Raw genomic sequence first — 18,929 nt, 5'->3', positions numbered from 1 at the left:
AAATGATCTTTACTTCAACAAAACAAGTTTGAACAACATGTTTGAAAATCTGAACTGCTTTACATGTAATGCTATTATGAGGGACAAATGGGACACGTTGTCCCAACTGTCCCTCACATGACATATACATAAATATGTACGACTGCTCAGTAACCATGCAGGCATTTGTCAAAAACAAGTTATATTAGTTGCATATTAATAAGGCTCACCACCAGCTTCAATTGTGCCCTTGAAATCATGAACACAAAGACAACAGGTTAATTAACTTGATTTTAAAAAAACATTATATTTTGGGGAAAATTTTCAATAGCAATTTATACATACTTAGAATTTGCCGAACTGCATGGCTTTCTTAGTGTGATGTATGGTTGCTAGGGGCTTATTGTAGATATAAGCCAATCGCTGATTTGTTGAACAGTTTTTGATTCAGAGAACGTGTCCCACTTGACCCGCGTCCCAACTCACCCCGCTCTCCCCTAAAGTTTTGAAGCCCTCACCTAGTGCCATCACATAAAGCAAACGGAATCGAAATCGGGTTAGAAATGGCGAAGGAGTAGCATTTTGTAGCAAAATGTACAATATAGGTCAAAAATCAAGGTCAAAGGTCAAAGAAGTCAAAGGTCAAAATTCTGTGTAGAAGTTTTGAAGCCCTCACCTAGTGCCATCATATAAAGCAAACGGAATCGAAATCGGGTTAGAAATGGCGAAGGAGTAGCATTTTGTAGCCAATGTACAATACAGGTCAAAAATCAAGGTCAAAGGTCAAAGGAGGCAAAGGTCAAAATTCTGTGTAGAAGTTTTGAAGCCCTCACCTAGTGCCATCACATAAAGCAAACGGAATCAAAATCGGTTTAGAAATGGCGAAGGAGTAGCATTTTGTAGCAAAATGTACAATATAGGTCAAAAATCAAGGTCAAAGGTCAAAGAAGGCAAAGGTCAAAATTCTGTGTAGAAGTTTTGAAGCCCTCACCTAGTGCCATCACATAAAGCAAACGGAATCGAAATCGGGTTAGAAATGGCGAAGGAGTCCCTTACAAAAAATAACCATGAAATCTAAGGTATTACCATGGTAAAACCTCAATTACCATAGTAAAACCATGGTATCGATGGTATTACTACGAGTACCACAGAAAAACCATGGTGATGCATGGTGATACCACAGAAAAACCATGGTAGAACCTCAATTGCCATAGTACAACGATGGTATCGATGGTATTACTATGAGTACCACAGAAAAACCATGGTGATGCATGGTGATACCACAGAAAAACCATGGTAAACTATCATTACCATGACACAACCATGGTACTGATACGTATACCATAGAATAACCGTGAAGTCTATGGTATTTCCATGGTCTTACCATAGGCGCCACAAAATAACCATAGTAATAGTATGTTATAATTTTTATACCATAGCACTACCATGGTATTACTACCAGTACCATGGAAAAACCATGCCATCTACTGCATTTGCCTGGTATAACTATACAGGTACAATAAAATAACTATGGTGATGCCGGGTTATGGCCATCATACCATGGCGTCACCACGGTATTACCACTTGTACCATAAAATAACCATGGTATATAGGGCATTTCCTCAGTATTGCTGCACTAATTAACCATGGATATACCATGTAATAACCATCATACCATAGCACGGTTATGGCACTACTAGGCCTACTTGTACCATAGAATAACCATGGAGATACCATATAACAACCATCATACCATGTACTACAACCACAGGGTCTTTAATCGTACCGCAGCATATATAATCATAGTCTTTATGTTATCTTCTGTATTTCTAAAGGTACACAAAAATACCCATGGTGATACCGTGGTTCAACAACAAAATATCAATTATGATATTCTTATAGCTGAAAGGGATTGTACAGTAGGTACTGGTTGAGATGAGGATTCAGATTTATAACTTTTTTTTTTTCATTCAGATGATAAACCTCTTATGAAATATGAAAGAGCATGTACAGCTGTAATTTCAAGAAGGATTCAACGTTTTGAAGAAAATTCGTCTTGAAATGGCTGAGATTACCAATCCCTTCCCCCCCCCCCCCAAATTAAAAAAATCAAAATGAAATTGACAGGCCCCATCTTTCACTGGGAGCTCTTTGTTTTAATTTGTTTTTAGATATCTCAGTCATTTCTCAGCCTGTTTTCATTAAATAAACGTTTGAGTCCTCTTCTGCTCTTTACCATTTCAAAGAGTGGTTTCTAAATATCTCGCAAAACGTTATAAGCTGAATCCTCATCTCGTCCAGTATTGTATACTCCCTTTAAATGTCAAATAATGACAAAAAAGGTACATTCTCTACTGGTATCACAAGGAAAAAATGGTCCCATTATAGCTATCCGTTTGACCCAACTTGTTCAAATAGTTGCAAACTGGAAGTAGGCCGATACTCGTTCACATTACCATGGTGTGAATTACCATACAGTTAAAGATGAAAATTAATAGCAACTCACACCATTCCAGCTGACACTAAATTGAATGAGCTGGCACACTCTGAAAAACACCAATCAATTCCAGCTGAATATATGGCCTGGCTCTAAATCATTGATTATGAAGTTTTATTTGTACCAACTGGAAAACATGCCGCTCAACTGGCAGATTCACTAGTTGACTCCACTTAGACAAGTTGACTCCAAACTAACATTTCATTCCAACTGACAGACTGAAACAAATGAAATAAACTGCGCAATTGTCTACCAATTAGAATTTATTGACATAACCTACAGATTCACCACTGGATTCCAATTGCAAGAAACGGAATAAAGTGTCATACTGAAATATCAACTACCCGATTCCTGTATAGATACAGCTGGACATAAACGGGCCCTTAATAATTGTATTGAAATTGACTATAAGACACAACTGGCAGATTTACCAGTTGATTCCACTTGAAAGCGATGGAATGGACTGGTACACTGAGAAAACAGCTGACTCCAGTTTGAACAAATGGATCAAACTGTGATGAGTGAGTTGATAATAACACACATAATAGTAGTAGCATAGTAGTACTGGTGATAATAATAATGATGATGATAATAATGATAATAATAATAATAATAATAATAATAATAATAATAATAATAATAAGGTCTTATCCAGGAGAGCCTCTCCACTGTTGCCACTGCTCTATACCACAGGTCCCTGCCATACCACTAACAGCTGAACTGTTCTAATGAAAATGACAGATTAAAAAAATTAGATCTATTGAGTGAACTGGAATATTAAAGCCTATTGGTTGATTCCAGTAGGAAGAGATAGACCAAAGTATGCCCTTTGACAAAGTGGGATCAACTGGACACAACAAGCAGATTTTTCAGTAGATGATCCACTTGAAAGAAATTGTGTGAAATGGCATACAACAACCAGTTGATTCCAGTAGAAACAATGAGTGCACATTCGAGTTCAACACCCACAAATCATACAGCCAACAAATCAAACAACCCATAAATTTGACGCCTAGCGAACAAGGCCCATATGACTGCGACACTATAAGGCCCACGACACTTTTACAATAACGTAAGCCCCATGATGCAATGTCGAGCTTGTGGGCCTTATGACTTGTGGGATGACCCCGAAAAATTGGACCAATTCGGTGCAGGTCGAATCGACTGGACACAACTGGCAGATTTACCAGTAAAAACTGGCATACTAAAACATCAACTCCATGATTCCAGCAGATTCAGCTTTTTTGAACCAGGCTCTTGTATACCTGTTGCAAATGACTTGACACAACTGATAGATTTATTCAACTTGAAAGCAATGCAGATTTAACCTACATATGCACTTTGATAAAGTTTAGGCCGTAACAGTTAGTAGAACCAAGCCGGGATAAATGGACCAAACTGGCATGACTGGGGAAGTTCATACCAGTTCATCAAATCTGGCAGTTTTACCAGTTGATTCCACTTTTTAAACGATTATAAACGTACCAATACAGTACAGTCAAAACTATTGGACCATTATGAGTATACTTGCAACAAATGGGAAAAATCAAAATATATATCAACTGATTCTTAAGGTAAACCCCTTAAACTCTAAGGGACGTGGCAGGAGAGGGAAGGGCGGAATCCACCCTCGACGTTTCGAGTCTGCGATGGAAGAGACCCTGTTATGAGACATTTTGACTTTTTTTCAAGTTCAACTTCAAATTCATTGTTGTTTTTTCCACAGCAAAATAATATATTTGGTGAACATAAATCTCGCTTTCTTCAATGAAAGTATAATGCATGTAATTTGTACAGAGAAAGCAATAATTGAAAACCTAAAGTAGGGGTACAATACAATGGTTGCTGAGGTAACAAAAGTGAAATAAATGAAATATGCATTGTATGAAAAAGGGAGGGACCCACTAAAAAGACAAAGCTTGTGAAGTGCGGTCCCTTCTCCGATTGAAAAAAAAAAAATCGATGCAAAGATTGATTGAAAACAGCAACAAAGAAACTCTTGAAAAATCTGACTATTCTTTAGCGGAGCGGATCCAGGAATTCCGTAAATGGGGGGGGGGGGGGGAGGGATCTGTCATGGTGCCACTTCCGGAATTAAAGGGGGCACACACGCCCATTTTCATTTTGTTTTCTTGTTATTTATTTATTTTTATCTTATCAAATATTAAAGAAGGGGCCCCCTGGAGCTATCACTGCTGTAACATTAATCACTGCGATTGATCGATCTTATGCTAATTATGGTATAAAAGTGGTCAATGAGAATCTCCAATAAGAACACAAAGGAAAAAATTAAAAAACAAAGAAATACATTTGAAACTCCAAAAGCAATCATATACATTAAAAAAATGGCTTTTGGAAGTCCTTTAATGTGTGATGCATACAGGCTTTAAACATGTAAAAACAGACTTACAAATAATTAAGAAATAGGCTCTTAATGCTTTTAATTGGGCTAAAATAAGATGTTGGGCCTAATTTGCACAAATAAGTAATTGATGAATTAGAATTAGAAATTGACAATCAAAAAAAATTCTTAAGACATATAAGACATAATTTTGTAGATTACACTGTAGTTGTAACACGTGCCAAATTTCGCTATAACGATCGTAATACTAATGGTCAAGATCTTGTGGGGGGGGGGGGGGGGGGGGTGAGGCAAAATTCCCTCCCAAAATGCAAATTTTAGCATTTATAGCCAAATAAGCCCGGCACGTTAAAAATAAGCAAACTAATTAATTCTTTATATATAACAGTTCATTTGTTTTGGAACTAATTCACATTGTGTGTTATCTCATACAAATTCCAAGTACGACCCAAAATATTATACCGGTACGTTCATGTAATAAATGTACAGCCTGTATTTAGTATATATGTGTGAATGTGTGTATGCGTGTATGTGTGTATGTGTGTGCTTGTGTGTGTGTGGGTGTGGGTGAGTGCAAACACCCGGTTAGTACTAATATATCCACGAACACAACTGACTTCTTCCCATGCAGTTTAAACCTCATCTACCCAACTGGAAAATGTAACACAAGTTGATTCAAGTTGCACGATCCTTGTTAGGTGATACGCTATCAGCGTATCACCTATTGTGATTGTCAAAATCTCTCTTTATTTCTTTTTATTCTTCTTTCTTTCTGGACAATTTTGTGTCATCAATATCTCAAGAATGACATTACGGAATAACATGACATTTTCAGGGAACATGTCTCATAACAATATCTAGCCACAATAAGGTTTTCATGACATTAACGTCTCTATGACGTCATCTAGGCGCCATTTTGTGATTTTCGGACCATGTTACATGATCGATCATAACTTCATAACTAAAGGTCATTTCTGTATCATTTTTTGTGGACATAAAGTTCAGGTCACGCTCTATCTTTCTTTCTCTGATGCTAATTACCTAGGACGTCATCTAGGACACGTAAGCGCGCGTCAAACTTTTAAAAGGCTCAAAACAACTTTCCAATGGGAAATCTCGAAGTTTCAGACAATTTTAAGCGTTTCAAACGATTTTGCGCGTGCGCGTCCGTCCGCGCGTTTTCGCGCGCACAGCGCGTCAGTAACATGAAAATGCACTTTTTTTGACTGATTTGGATTCCTGATACTTTGAGTAACAATATCCATTGATTTCTGATCGATTCTGACAAATAACAAAGGAATGCACTTGCGTCAAAGTTCAAATTTCGCCTGCGCGTCTATGTGCAAATATAGTGAAAAAACATGTCTTTGTTTATTTCGCCATAGCTCTTTAAAACGTCAGGTTACCCTATGTTTTTATTGCATATTACAAAAGCATATAAATTGGACATAACGTTTCAAGTATCATTATTTCCATAATTACATTATGACGTCATCATATCGTCATCTGAAATCAAAAAAGTGGAATTAATTTTGTTAAGGTACTGTTTCTGACATTCATTTGCTCGTATCTCTGTTGTTTAAGCTCAATATTATCCCAAATTCAGATATGTTGTACTTTGAACATTTGCCTTTTAAGTCCATGTCATGCTTTTGATATTTGATGACGTCATCATACCTTAAATTGTGATTAAAGGTAAAGATGCAAAATCGGACAAGTTTACGTGTATTGTCTATGGGAGGTGATTTTTTTTTAAACCATGCATTGACTTAACAACGTTTAAGCACCTTTATCTCAGCTGATTTTGCTTCATTTCCTCTGAAACTTTAGTATGTTGTAGCTGAGACAATAAGCTGCAGTAATCATGCATTTTATTCTTTGAAATCTCCTCATCTGATTGACAATTTTGCAGTTCAAAACTGAAAATGAAAATGGAATGTAGACAAAACGATTTCACATGTATCTTTCACATACATAAGTTTACGTTCCCCATATTTTCTCGTCGAGACGTATGGCCGAGTGGTTAAAGGCGCCGTCTCAGAGACGTGAGATTGCGGGTTCGAACCCCACAAGATCTCGAAACAATTTTTTTTATTTTACTTTTTTTTCTTCAATTTGTATTCTATATTCGTCCATGTAGAAATCACGTTCGTATATAAACGCACCTATACACACACACAGACACACACACACGCCATATCCCTCTTTTTGTGTGTTGGAGACCACATTGCTTCGACTGCAGCAACATTTTGCAGGTTGACTTTGTCAAACCGATCATAGTATGTAATGACGACGACTGAGGTGTTGTACTTTGAACAATTGTCTTTCAAGACGATGTCATCGTTTTGTAATTTGATGACGTCATTACACTGAAAATTGTGATTAAAGGCAAGGTATGAAAACCAGCCGATTATAGGTTTTATGTCTGCGGGACGTATTTTTTTCCCAAGTTGCCAGAAATGGCATAGCGACCTCAGTCGTTACAAGGCCGCTTTTCCGTCTAGCAATGCAATAGATGTTCACACGGCCACGTTAGTTGAGTGGGCATTGACTTTCCCCCTGTTATATCTATACATTATTTTTTTTTGTCTTACCATTTCCGTGGATGACCCGTGGCCGAGTGGTTACAGAAACGGTTTCGCATGCACGCTCAATATAACTTCAAGGTGCCTATATCACATTCTTTTCTTTGTCGATCACAGATGACTGTCATCTGATGACCACAAGCGTATCACCTAACTCGTCCTCAATGTGACGAGTTTTCATGTCTCGTTTTGACTTGGTTTCTATATCGCTCATGAATATTCATGAAGAGCATCTAACATGCAAAAGGAGAGAAAATTGAAAGAAGACATAAAAACCCAAAGTATATAGTCTGGGTTTAAACTTTGAAGTATGTTGGGAAATTTCTCTTTTGTTACCAACTATTTTAACTTGTGTTATAACAATGCATATTCATATTTTGATAGGACTAATATTATGTATGACATGTAGTTAGTAACCATGCCTTAAACCTTTTCAGATATCAGCCCGTATATAAAGAACTGATACACTAGCAATGTATCTAGGAATAGGAAGTATACTCTAGGTATACAGAAAGGTAGACCTGTGTAGAGTAGGATGTATGTCTTGTACAATAGTGTAGAAACAGGTGTATGCAATTTGAGGCCATGTCAAGTAGGTAACATACTAGTACTGCATGTTGGAAATACACAATCATTAATATTATTTTTCTTTTCAAATTGTAATATCATGGTAATTTTACCATGGTAATACCATGGTAATACCATGGTAAAACCATGGTCAAATCACCACAGTATATGGTAAATTCACCTCAGAAATACCATGGTATTGTACCATGGTACCGGTACCATGGTATTTGGTAAGCACAGTAATACCATGGTAATATACCATGGTACATGGTAAGACAGTAATACCATGGTATTTTGCCATGGTAATACCATGGTAATGTACCATGGTTTTACTAGGGCAAAATTACCAGGTTTCCATGGTTCATTACCATACCATGGTATTACCATGGTAAAGCCATGGTTCTTTTTTGTAAGGGGTAGCATTTTGTAGCAAAATGTACAATATAGGTTAAAAATCAAGGTCAAAGGTCAAAGAAGGCAAAGGTCAAAATTCTGTGTAGAAGTTTTGAAGCCCTCACCTAGTGCCATCACATAAAGCAAACGGAATCGAAATCGGGTTAGAAATGGCGAAGGAGTAGCATTTTGTAGCAAAATGTACAATATAGGTCAAAAATCAAGGTCAAAGGTCAAAGAAGGCAAAGGTCAAAATTCTGTGTAGAAGTTTTGAAGCCCTCACCTAGTGCCATCATATAAAGCAAACGGAATCGAAATCGGGTTAGAAATGGCGAAGGAGTAGCATTTTGTAGCAAAATGTAAAATATAGGTCAAAGGTCAAGGTCAAAGGTCACGACTGAAATTCTGTGTAGAAGTTTCAAAGCTCCCATGTAGTGCTATCATATAAAGCAAACAGAATCAAAATTGGCTCATAAATGACAGAGAAGTAGTAAATTGAAGATTTTGATCACACACGGACGCACACACGGACACACGGACGGACGGACACACGGACGGACACACGGACACACACACGTACGGAGCCCATTTCATAGTCCCCTGCTCGAACTCGTTCGGCGGGGACAAAAAAAAAGAGATGAAGCGAGATGAAAACATATAGCAGATTTTCAATTAAATAATTATGTTAATAAAAAATTATCTTAAAATCATCCCATACTCAATAAGCCCTTTTAAGATGCCTACCCAATTTGTTCCATAACTCTGCAGCTGCCAGTCGAAGAGATCTCACTTCTTGAAATTTTTTTAGATATTGTAGAGGGTGGCTATCAAAATTTGAAGGTTTCTTGCCAAATGATATTTTGCTATCAACTGTAGCACACAGCCTAGTTCTTCAAAGCACGTGGTCATGAAACATGCATTGAAATCTTGAAGTCAATTCTCTGCTTGACTGGCAGCCAATGGAATTTTTTTAAGACTGATTTCATGCTTTTTAAGTTAAATAAGAGTAAACAACATAGCCACAGAGTTTTGGAATTGTTGCAACCACCGTAGTATTGGATTTCATTATTTGATAAACTGTACAAGATACCATTACTAAAATCAAAGCAAGATATTGTGTGAACATGAACGATCATCTCTGTTGACTTTGTAGAAAGAAATGAATGAATATGTATATATATATATATATATATATACATATATATATTAATTATTATTATTATTATTATTATTATCATTATTACTATTATTAATATTGTTATTATCATCATTATCATTATTATCATTATTATTATTATTATTATCATTCATTGGGAAGGCATAATTATCTTACCAAGACATGGAAAGGCATCTAAGTTTTAGGGGACCCTACTGCACACCGAGAGGTGTGGCAGCTCTCGATGTATTAAAGCATACAAATGTAGATACTGATCAAATTTCTAAAACTTGTTTAATTTTCTTACAAGGTTTTCTTTGGAACATATGTGCAATATTCGATTATTATTATTATTATCGTTATTATTATTATTATTATTATTATTATTACTATTATTATTATTATTATTATTATTATCATTATTATTATTATTATTATTATAATTATTATTATTATTACTATTATTATTACTACAGGAGAAACTCGGTATAACGAACACTGCTATAACGAGATATCGGTTATAACGAGGAAATTTTCTCGGTCCCAAATTTCCTTCCACACAAGTCTATGTAAAATGCTACTCTTATAGCGAGATAGGCTATAACGAAATAACTGCAATAACGAGATGAATTTTGTGGCTTCCAAACAAAGAAAAACATAGTCAATCAAACCTGCTATAGCGAGGTAAAGCAAAATGCCTTCGGTAAAGCTTTACTTCGCCTGTGCTATCATCTTCCGAGATTGTAAAGCTTGATGCGCCAAAAACTGTCTTGTACACACATAATCATTTTCTTCAGTGCACCAGCTAGCACTGCATGTTGTAGTAGTAGTACGTGTGAAGTGTGTGTGCACGCACACTGATACATGCAGAAAAATGTGGTGGGACGGCCATATGTATACATGACATCATCGTGACGTTTAGCAGGTGTGAGGCAATCTGATGCTGTGATTGGCCTTCTACTTAGGGAATTCCCCGTCTTCACACACACGCAGTCATAATGTACAGAATGTGTCACATACACACACAGCATTGTGCAGACCATATTCAAGCTTTCCACACAACACACACCCATACGATATAACCACATACCAATCCACAGACGATCTTGATACAATCGCAAGCTATATAAATTTACAAATTCAAACATCTACATTTAATAAGAAACACATTCTTGATATTGGATTTCCTTGGCGAAAAACATCTTCTTACCCATAAAGGTGAGTAATTCCCTCACACACAATATCAAGTTATCAGTATTGATTGAAATATGATGAGTAGTCCCACATGTGCAAATTAATGTCTTTATTTTATGCCTTCTTTTATGCCTACTGATATAACGAGATATCGGCTATAACGAGGAAAATGACTCGGTCCCGACCATCTCGTTATATCGAGTTTCTACTGTATTATCATTATTATTATCATTATTCATTGGGAAGGCATAATTATCTTACCAAGATATGGAAAGGCATCTAAGTTTTAGGGGACCCTACTGCACACTGAGAGGTGTGGCAGCTCTCGATGTATTAACTCTTTATTTGCCATGGTGGAAACCCCCTGTGTGCCATGTTATTCTGAGACACAAAGGTAGTCATGCTTTGAAAAAGAATTCTGTTTTTTCAATCTATATAACTTCTACAAATTTCTGTTAAGCCGGAAATAACAGTGAGCAAAGTTGAAGAGGAATGCCAAGCTTTGCTTTGATATAAAATGTATGACAAATCTATTTCTATTTATTTTTTGATGACCACTTGCTACATTACTGTAAAGGCATGACTTTCGCACATGAAACCGTGAGAGAAACTTAGAATTTACACGCAAATTTAGTTGGAAACACCGCTTGATAGTCAATCACCAAATAGAATGCAAGCTGTATGTAAAAGGCAAAAAAGCGCAAGAAAAGCTTTCATTGTACCGCAGGATTAGGCGATTTATCGATCGGTTTAAGCGATTAGTGGGTTTGAGCAGAATATGCGAGGTTGGCACGCCCTCGACTGAGGACATGCGAACATGGCACATAAAGAGTTATAGCATACAAATGTAGGTACTGATCAAATTTCTAAAACTGTTTAATTTTCTTGCAAGGTTTTCTTTGGAATATATGTGCAATATTCAATTAAAAAATTCTGTGTCATACTAAAGTTCCTATTCCATCTTCAAGCAAGCTAACATGGCTCAGGGAGCCTCACTGCAATGAGCAGCTTAAAACCATAGAAAACCATGACCACACAACAACAGCAAATTCACCTTATAAGCCTAGGATTTTGTTATATTATTCAATCTCATTATAATAATTTTCCACTGCAAAACAAAAACTTGCCATGACAGGTCATCCCAACAGGGTATTTCTTTATTGAATTCAAAAGACATATGATGAAGTTATATGGCTTCTTAAAATTGTACATCACAAACAATGTGAATTTGACACTTGCAACACATCTGCCAAACAGGAACAAATTAACGGCCTTCTGCTTGTAAAATGGGGAATGCATGACAGTAACAAGTAGCTTTGATCAGATAAGCATAATCATACTTTTCTTTGAAACAGTAATTTTTACAGCAGAAAGTCAGAGAATATTTCTTAGCTTTGAGTAAGATCAGTAATAAACAGGAGTCCTGACCGACTGCATGACATACAAAGTAGGCCTCTACAGACAGTTTGATTTGACGACGTACAAAGTAGGCCTCTACAGACAGTTTGATTTTACGTGTATTTTTTTTCATGTAACATAAGGTGGCACCTCTGAGCCAAGACAAGCAGCTTGCTCATAAATCTGCATTCATCAAGAACCATAACTAACACACAGTTGGTTTCAATTATGGTTGGTAATTTACAACAGTCAATCACATTTTTGGTACAATATTCAACTTCTTTACTCCTTTTTTCCCCTGTCAGTTCATATAAAGGTAACCTACAATGTTATGAAATATTAATAATGCATGACAGTACAGAGTACCACTAAGTGTATTAGAACTAGATAACAAGTAGGTGTGTGTAGGTTTCCTTGATTCTGAACAGTACATGCCTACTGTTTGGATGAGTGGCAAGTACAACAAACATAAGAGTAAACACCAACTTGTTTGATCAAGAATATTAATATGGCACAAAAAGATTTCAGAATGTCCTCTCTCCCTTGAACACAAAACCATGAATGCATACTTTGACATCAGTATATAAAAAGAAATCCAACACATAAAACCTTTTTTTTCAAGCAGACTTGTCCACTGATCCTAAGAAGAGGTTACATGCATTGCGTCCATTATTGACTAATCAAAGGCTGTAACAGTGTGTCAGGCCGAATTACACTAATCCATTTCTACCAAGAGTCTTTACTTTAATTACAAAAATACATAACATTCATGAGTTAAGTTCACATGAAGTTCATATAAGAATACAATCTTATTGACAGCATCAGCAGAACTATCCTCTGCATTTCAGTCCCTGTGATACTTCACACTGAGTCAAAGCAGCCTACACACACAGGCTAAAAATGTTTGTACTGTCTAACTCTGAATATCAACTCAGATTCAAGACAATCTTCAATCCTTTTTATGAGTATCAAATATAAAAAACTATAACCACAGTTTATCAAACATTTTATTTTTGATAGAGAGTGAAATGTATTAGAACACAAAGCATGCCAAGATAACACTCGACAGAACTGCAGTGAATCATACGACACAGTATGATTCATAACAATTGGATAAGCAATGTAGTCTGATATCATTAACTGTTTTCCCTGTCACTCAAATTAACAGTATTTGCTTGGTTGCTAGAATACCGGATGCAACATGCTTTCAATGCTGGTGCATTTTTTTTTTTTTTTTGGATGTCTGCACTGTTAATAAAAAAAAAGACTTTACAAAAGACACTAAACTTAACGAGAAGTCCTAACATCCAACTCTGGCACTATGATATCTCAGCCTCAATGAAATCTATTTCCAGTCTTCGCATGACATCACAGGCTTACAAGAATTAAGTGTACAAGAGCTGAATTTTGTGTATTCTGAGTGTAGCAATGTTAAATCTAACGTAAAACTAATTACAACCTTAACAAGCCTTGGATACATACAGATAAAAGTAGGTTTATTCACATGTGTATGGTCTTGTTACATTGATCCTGCTTCTCCTGACTGCACATCACCATTTTACACTGTTACAAAACACAGATAAATCTCTTTTAGTACATTGTTCTAAGACCTGTATGTTTTACAGGAAGGTTGGATCTTTGTGAAAGATGATATTGTAACACTTATAAATCATGTCTCATCACATGAAACATTAACCCTAACCAGGCCGGGCTTTTTTGGGTGTTCTGTGGCCGGGGAGGGGTTGATTCAACCTCCCCCCCCCCCCCCCCCCCCCCGAGATCTTGGCCGTCGCTTGCGCAATCGCCATGAAAATTGGCACATACATTACATGTGGCGTAATCTACCAAACTATAAAAAAAAAATGGAAATTTTCATCATAATGATTAATTATGTTAATATATGCATAAAATCATACTTTTTGCTTTAAATCAGAAATTAAAGCTCCAAGAATCCTAATTTTTGGTGATAACATTCTTTGTAGCATTCCTAACAATGTGCAAGAAAAAAAATCTGGTATCAAAATCAATTTCTTATGTATTTTATTGTTTTATGAATTTCTTATGTACTGTAAAACATGATATATTCGCGGCATGAATTTTTCGCGAATTGGAGCTGACGGCCTTTTTAGCGGCATGACATTTTCGCGAACTGGAGCTGGTATTCAATGCATATAGTGTAGAAAAGAACTTTCGCGTGCATTTTAATTTCGCGAATCTTCGCGCTCGCGAAATTCGCGAAATTAAAATGCACACAAACATATCTCGTTTTATAGTATTTCTCTGTTTTTTCGACCTTTTGTTTTATCATTTTTTTTCCGCAAAATTTATGACAGAACCTATTTCAAGCATAATTATGCTAAAATTAATTAGTTTCAGCCTATGAAAGTGAAAATAATCATATCTTTATGAATAAGAAGAGAAAACTCCATTTGCATAGACTTTATACACAAAATCAAGTTTTTGAGCCATTTTCGATCTGACAGGCATGTATAAAAGGTTGCGCAGCGTCGTAACAGTATGCGCGATTTTCGCGAAAATGGTGTCAAAAGATGCGCAAGACTTGAAAGTAAAAAGTCAGCGAACGGCGCAGTCAAAAAAATTCGCGCGGCGGAGTAGTCGCGAAAAATGTCGAGGGGGGGTTGATTGGAGGATGTTCCATAACACTGGCATGTTCAACATTAATACAACATGTACATAACTTATGAGTATCACAGAAAATTGTGTATGCTTATTTCAGTCTCTGAATGTTTCCTTCTTTACAGACTGAAAGTTCAAATCCACAGTCATAGACATTAAGATTTCCAGTACAAGAAAACTCCAAGGAAATGTCTGCATTATTAAACTCAGGAGACTACAAGGTCATGAGATATGCTATATTTACCTGTTTTTAGCAGATAACTCCCGTGGACACCTCAGTCTGTCCTTACAACTCTAATTTTCCTCTCATGCTGCACAATACATGTATTTGTAATTTGAATCAAAACAGTATTACTGACACAAGGAACTCTCGACAAACAGAAGGAATGCTACTTCACGCATTAACTGGAATTTGGTTTTCTTCTTGTTTTGATTTTCCTTCACACACACTAGCCTCCTATCAAAGCCTATATCTAGCATGCTTATCCAAACCCTCTACATATTCTGAAGAGATTTATTTCACAATCAAATTGTTGCAACAGTAACGTTCTTATCTCTTACTGCTTTCTCAGATGATTTCAGTTCAACACTGCTGTCAGACATTAGCAGAGTGCACATAAAGTTCAGTATGGTCTTACAATGAGAAATATCCAATCTCCTTTGAAACAAGTTCACATTGTACTGCCTAGACTTGTCCTCTTCCATTCCAAGTACGTATATTAGTGTGGGATCCTCACCCCCTGTAGATCCAGGGTTGATGTGCTAGATCCAGGGCTCCCATCCCTGCCATGTCCTACCCAGGATGTTAGGGTCAGTAGCTTGGTCAATCAGACATGCCACCTGGTCCTCCACACTAAGGCCTCTCTCTGGACATTGAGCTCTCTTGGAACCACCGTCTCCACGACACGCACTCTTGAACGCTTTACACGGACCTTGATTTTTAGAATGGCCCAAGTCCAGCTCTTTCCTAAACATTGAGAAATAATACAAAGCACTATCAAGTTATACCACAGTAAAATGCCTTCCATGAATGCCTTCACAAACATTCTGAAAAGACTTATTTCAGGACTGAGATGGGGATTGGTCTTCTTGGTGAAAGTAGACATGTTCTTCTGGATTATTATAGTTTTCTAATATCACACACCACACACACGTAATAATTAGATCAGCAGTGAATGAAAGTAAGACGCAACAATCTTGTGTGTGAAGGAAATTGTTTGTAATGAAACTTGTGTCATATTCAGTGGCTGTACATATTTTTTTGTGGAAAAGAGATTGACACTAACATTATTTTTAAAACCAGCTGTGACAAATTTGAATAAAACACAATATTTCACATGCTAATTCTGCAAAGAAATACCATGAAATTCGAGGCACATACTGCTGTGACTACTGTGAGTATGTATCAGAAAGAATGTGATAATAACCTTGTAATGTATGTTGGGTTTGCTCCTTCCAGCTTGAGACGAGCGTAGCTAATCTTCTGCTTGGGATACCAGGCACTGTCCTCCTGGTCTTTCACTGACAGGCGGAGTGTGGCTGCCTGCTTCCTGGCAAAGCTCTATGGAAACAAAAATGAGTTTTGACACTGAAAAATCAGCATTTTTATTTTACTAGATTATTGGCATAGTAGTGAATAGAGCTTGACATGCAGTGATTAATGACCAGCACTTTTCTTTTCTTCTCTGAAGATAAAACACAGCAACAGTATTTTCTGTCTCTCAGAGAAAATAAACTGACCAAAATGAAGAATATCTACTGCAGTGTCATGGAAGAAACAGAGCATTCGGAGGGAAACACAAATCAGCTGGTCTCAAACAAAACACAACAGTTGCAGCATGTCTGTCAGTCATGTAGACATGATCAGTTGAGTTCCCTAACTGCCAACTAATTCAGGATGCTTCCAGTAATAAACAAACAACAACAACAACAACAACAAAAAGACATAGTTGATGATTGCCTTATGCTAGGATTGAAGGAATAAACACGCTATATCTTCAAGCTGAGATATCATATTTTCTCTTACCTTCCAGTCAACCGATGGCTCCTTGATGAAAACATCCATGGTGTTCAGCAGCAGCTCGTGATTTTGGCGAAGAGCTCGCAATACATACACCATGGAACTTTGAAGTACGCCCTCAATTTTCATTGGTTGCATTACATTGACAATCTGATTTGTCAGTCTGAATGGAATCAACTCTGGAATGGGAAGGAACTGCAGAACACAGAGATTGGTTAATGGGGATTTGGTGATGCAAATCAAGTACAAATTTGAACACTAATAAAACCACCAAGATGTCTTAGTAAACCATACTAATAAAAGAAGAATTGTGCTTTTAAGATACAGATGTACATGTACTACTATATCAAAGTTTTAATTGCATTTGTTTGTTATGTTGACAGATAGAAAAAAGCAAAACAAAAATTAAATATAAAAACAAACAAGATCAAAGGAAGATAAGTAAATCACTCCAAAAAAAAAACACAAAAAAAAACACCATCACTTACCTGTGTTGCTGAACCGAAGGAGTGACCGAAGTCAATGCCCACTATACGTCCAGTTTCAAGACTGACCAGGAAGTTGGAAAGATGGCGGTCACCGATACCCAGGATGTATTGACAAATACAGAGTACAGCGTATGAGTGAGCAAACTCAGCTCGGAGGGTGAGAAAAGCCTCTGGGGATGAACTCAGCTGCATGAAGGCACGCCTAGTAATGTATTAAATGATATGAACAGGCACATCTAGTAACATATCAAATGGTATGAACCGACACATCTAGAAACATATAAAATGGCATAAAAACAGGCACATCTAGTAACATATCAAATGGCATATGAACAGGCACATCTAGTAGCATATCAAACGGTATGAACAGGCACATCTAGTAACATGTCAAATGCAAAATATGAACGGTCACGCCTACAAACACATCAAATGGTATAAACAGACTCGCTTTGTTAACATATCAAACAGTACGCTGGTATATATCCAGCCATCTCTCATAACACATCAAATGGTACAGTAAATAAATACAAATGCCATAATTTGTAACAAATCAATTTGGATTTACATGCACTGATTACTCCAGAATACTGCTTTACTGAGCTAACCATTCAATGTTTCACACACCCAATCCTGCTAATCTTTTCAAAATGTAACTTCTTCTCAATGCAAACTGATACAGGATAAAGTTTACTACAGATAATTCGCTCTCATTGTAAAAGCTACAATGCTCATATCGTTATGAATCCCTGCAGCCGAAGGGCAGCCTCCATATAATGGCTGTTTCACAAAGACATTAGAAACAAGAATTTCATAAACTTATGTTATGAGTACTTTAATATAATGTCCCATGCTACAATCAGTGCAAGGAAGGCTAAATATGGCACATATCAAAGACTGAGAAAATCAATCATGAAAGCTATATATGCTCTACATATAATTTACCTCTGAAGCAGCAGTGGAAGTATGAAAACCAAATCAAAAGAGCTACACCTGATTCAAACCTATCATATACAGGATGCAGAATGGGCTGTTGCTAATTGACAAATGCAATCATCTGTGATAGCTCTAAACACTGTTACACATGTAGATGCTTTTGTTTTAGCAATACATTTTATTTCCCTAGAGCCAATTCTTACTTCAAACTGATACCTATATTGTTCAGGTAACCTGAAATTTTCTGAATTCATATATTTCTAAATGAATAATGATTTTTTTTAAACACTCCTCCATATATACAGGTTTTGCTTCATTGATGTGACTGCATTATTGAACTTTCCATTGTGAAAATGCAATTAGTAGATTGGATTTGCTGTTAAGCTGCAGCCACAGTGATTATAATTGCTGTACTTTGTGACTTATTTTACCAATTTTTACTTGAACAAAGGCCTTAGTTAGTGAACATGTACAGCTTTATAGATCATGTATTCACAGACTTGACTGTTTGATAGTAAAGGTTTCAATGTCCTTGCATCACTCTTTACAACACATCATAAAAAACAGGAGAGAATTATATCAAACTGCCCTTTTTCTTTATACAGCCATCTAAAGACTTCCAAAATTTTCAGTACATGAATTTTTCAATCCTATATTTGTAAGAATCATAAAACAAAAGAAGTAAAGTAACTGTCACCAACTGATGTAAATGTATGAGGG

General features: G+C 36.5%; 1 protein-coding gene across 1 annotated transcript in view; it reads right to left on the bottom strand.

Annotated features, from left to right (window-relative positions):
- Positions 1-14,204: 14,204 nt before the first annotated feature.
- LOC139745568 (DNA-dependent protein kinase catalytic subunit-like) overlaps positions 14,205-18,929 on the bottom strand; it is a 98,764-nt gene continuing 94,039 nt past the window's right edge. The window contains exons 85-88 of the mRNA XM_071655961.1: positions 17,277-17,478; positions 16,795-16,983; positions 16,196-16,329; positions 14,205-15,735 (exon numbers count right to left, since the gene is read on the bottom strand). Coding sequence (XP_071512062.1) covers positions 15,531-15,735; positions 16,196-16,329; positions 16,795-16,983; positions 17,277-17,478 — 730 coding nt within the window. The 3' untranslated portion in view covers positions 14,205-15,530. The remainder of the gene's footprint in view (positions 15,736-16,195; positions 16,330-16,794; positions 16,984-17,276; positions 17,479-18,929) is intronic.

This window comes from Diadema antillarum, unplaced genomic scaffold (genome assembly GCF_040938485.1).
Source record: "Diadema antillarum isolate AM-2024a unplaced genomic scaffold, OU_Dant_1.0 seq00001276_RagTag, whole genome shotgun sequence".
NCBI classification, from domain to species: domain Eukaryota; kingdom Metazoa; phylum Echinodermata; class Echinoidea; order Diadematoida; family Diadematidae; genus Diadema; species Diadema antillarum.
Note: the sequence above shows the minus strand (reverse complement) of the source record. Positions and strands in the feature narration are given on the sequence as shown.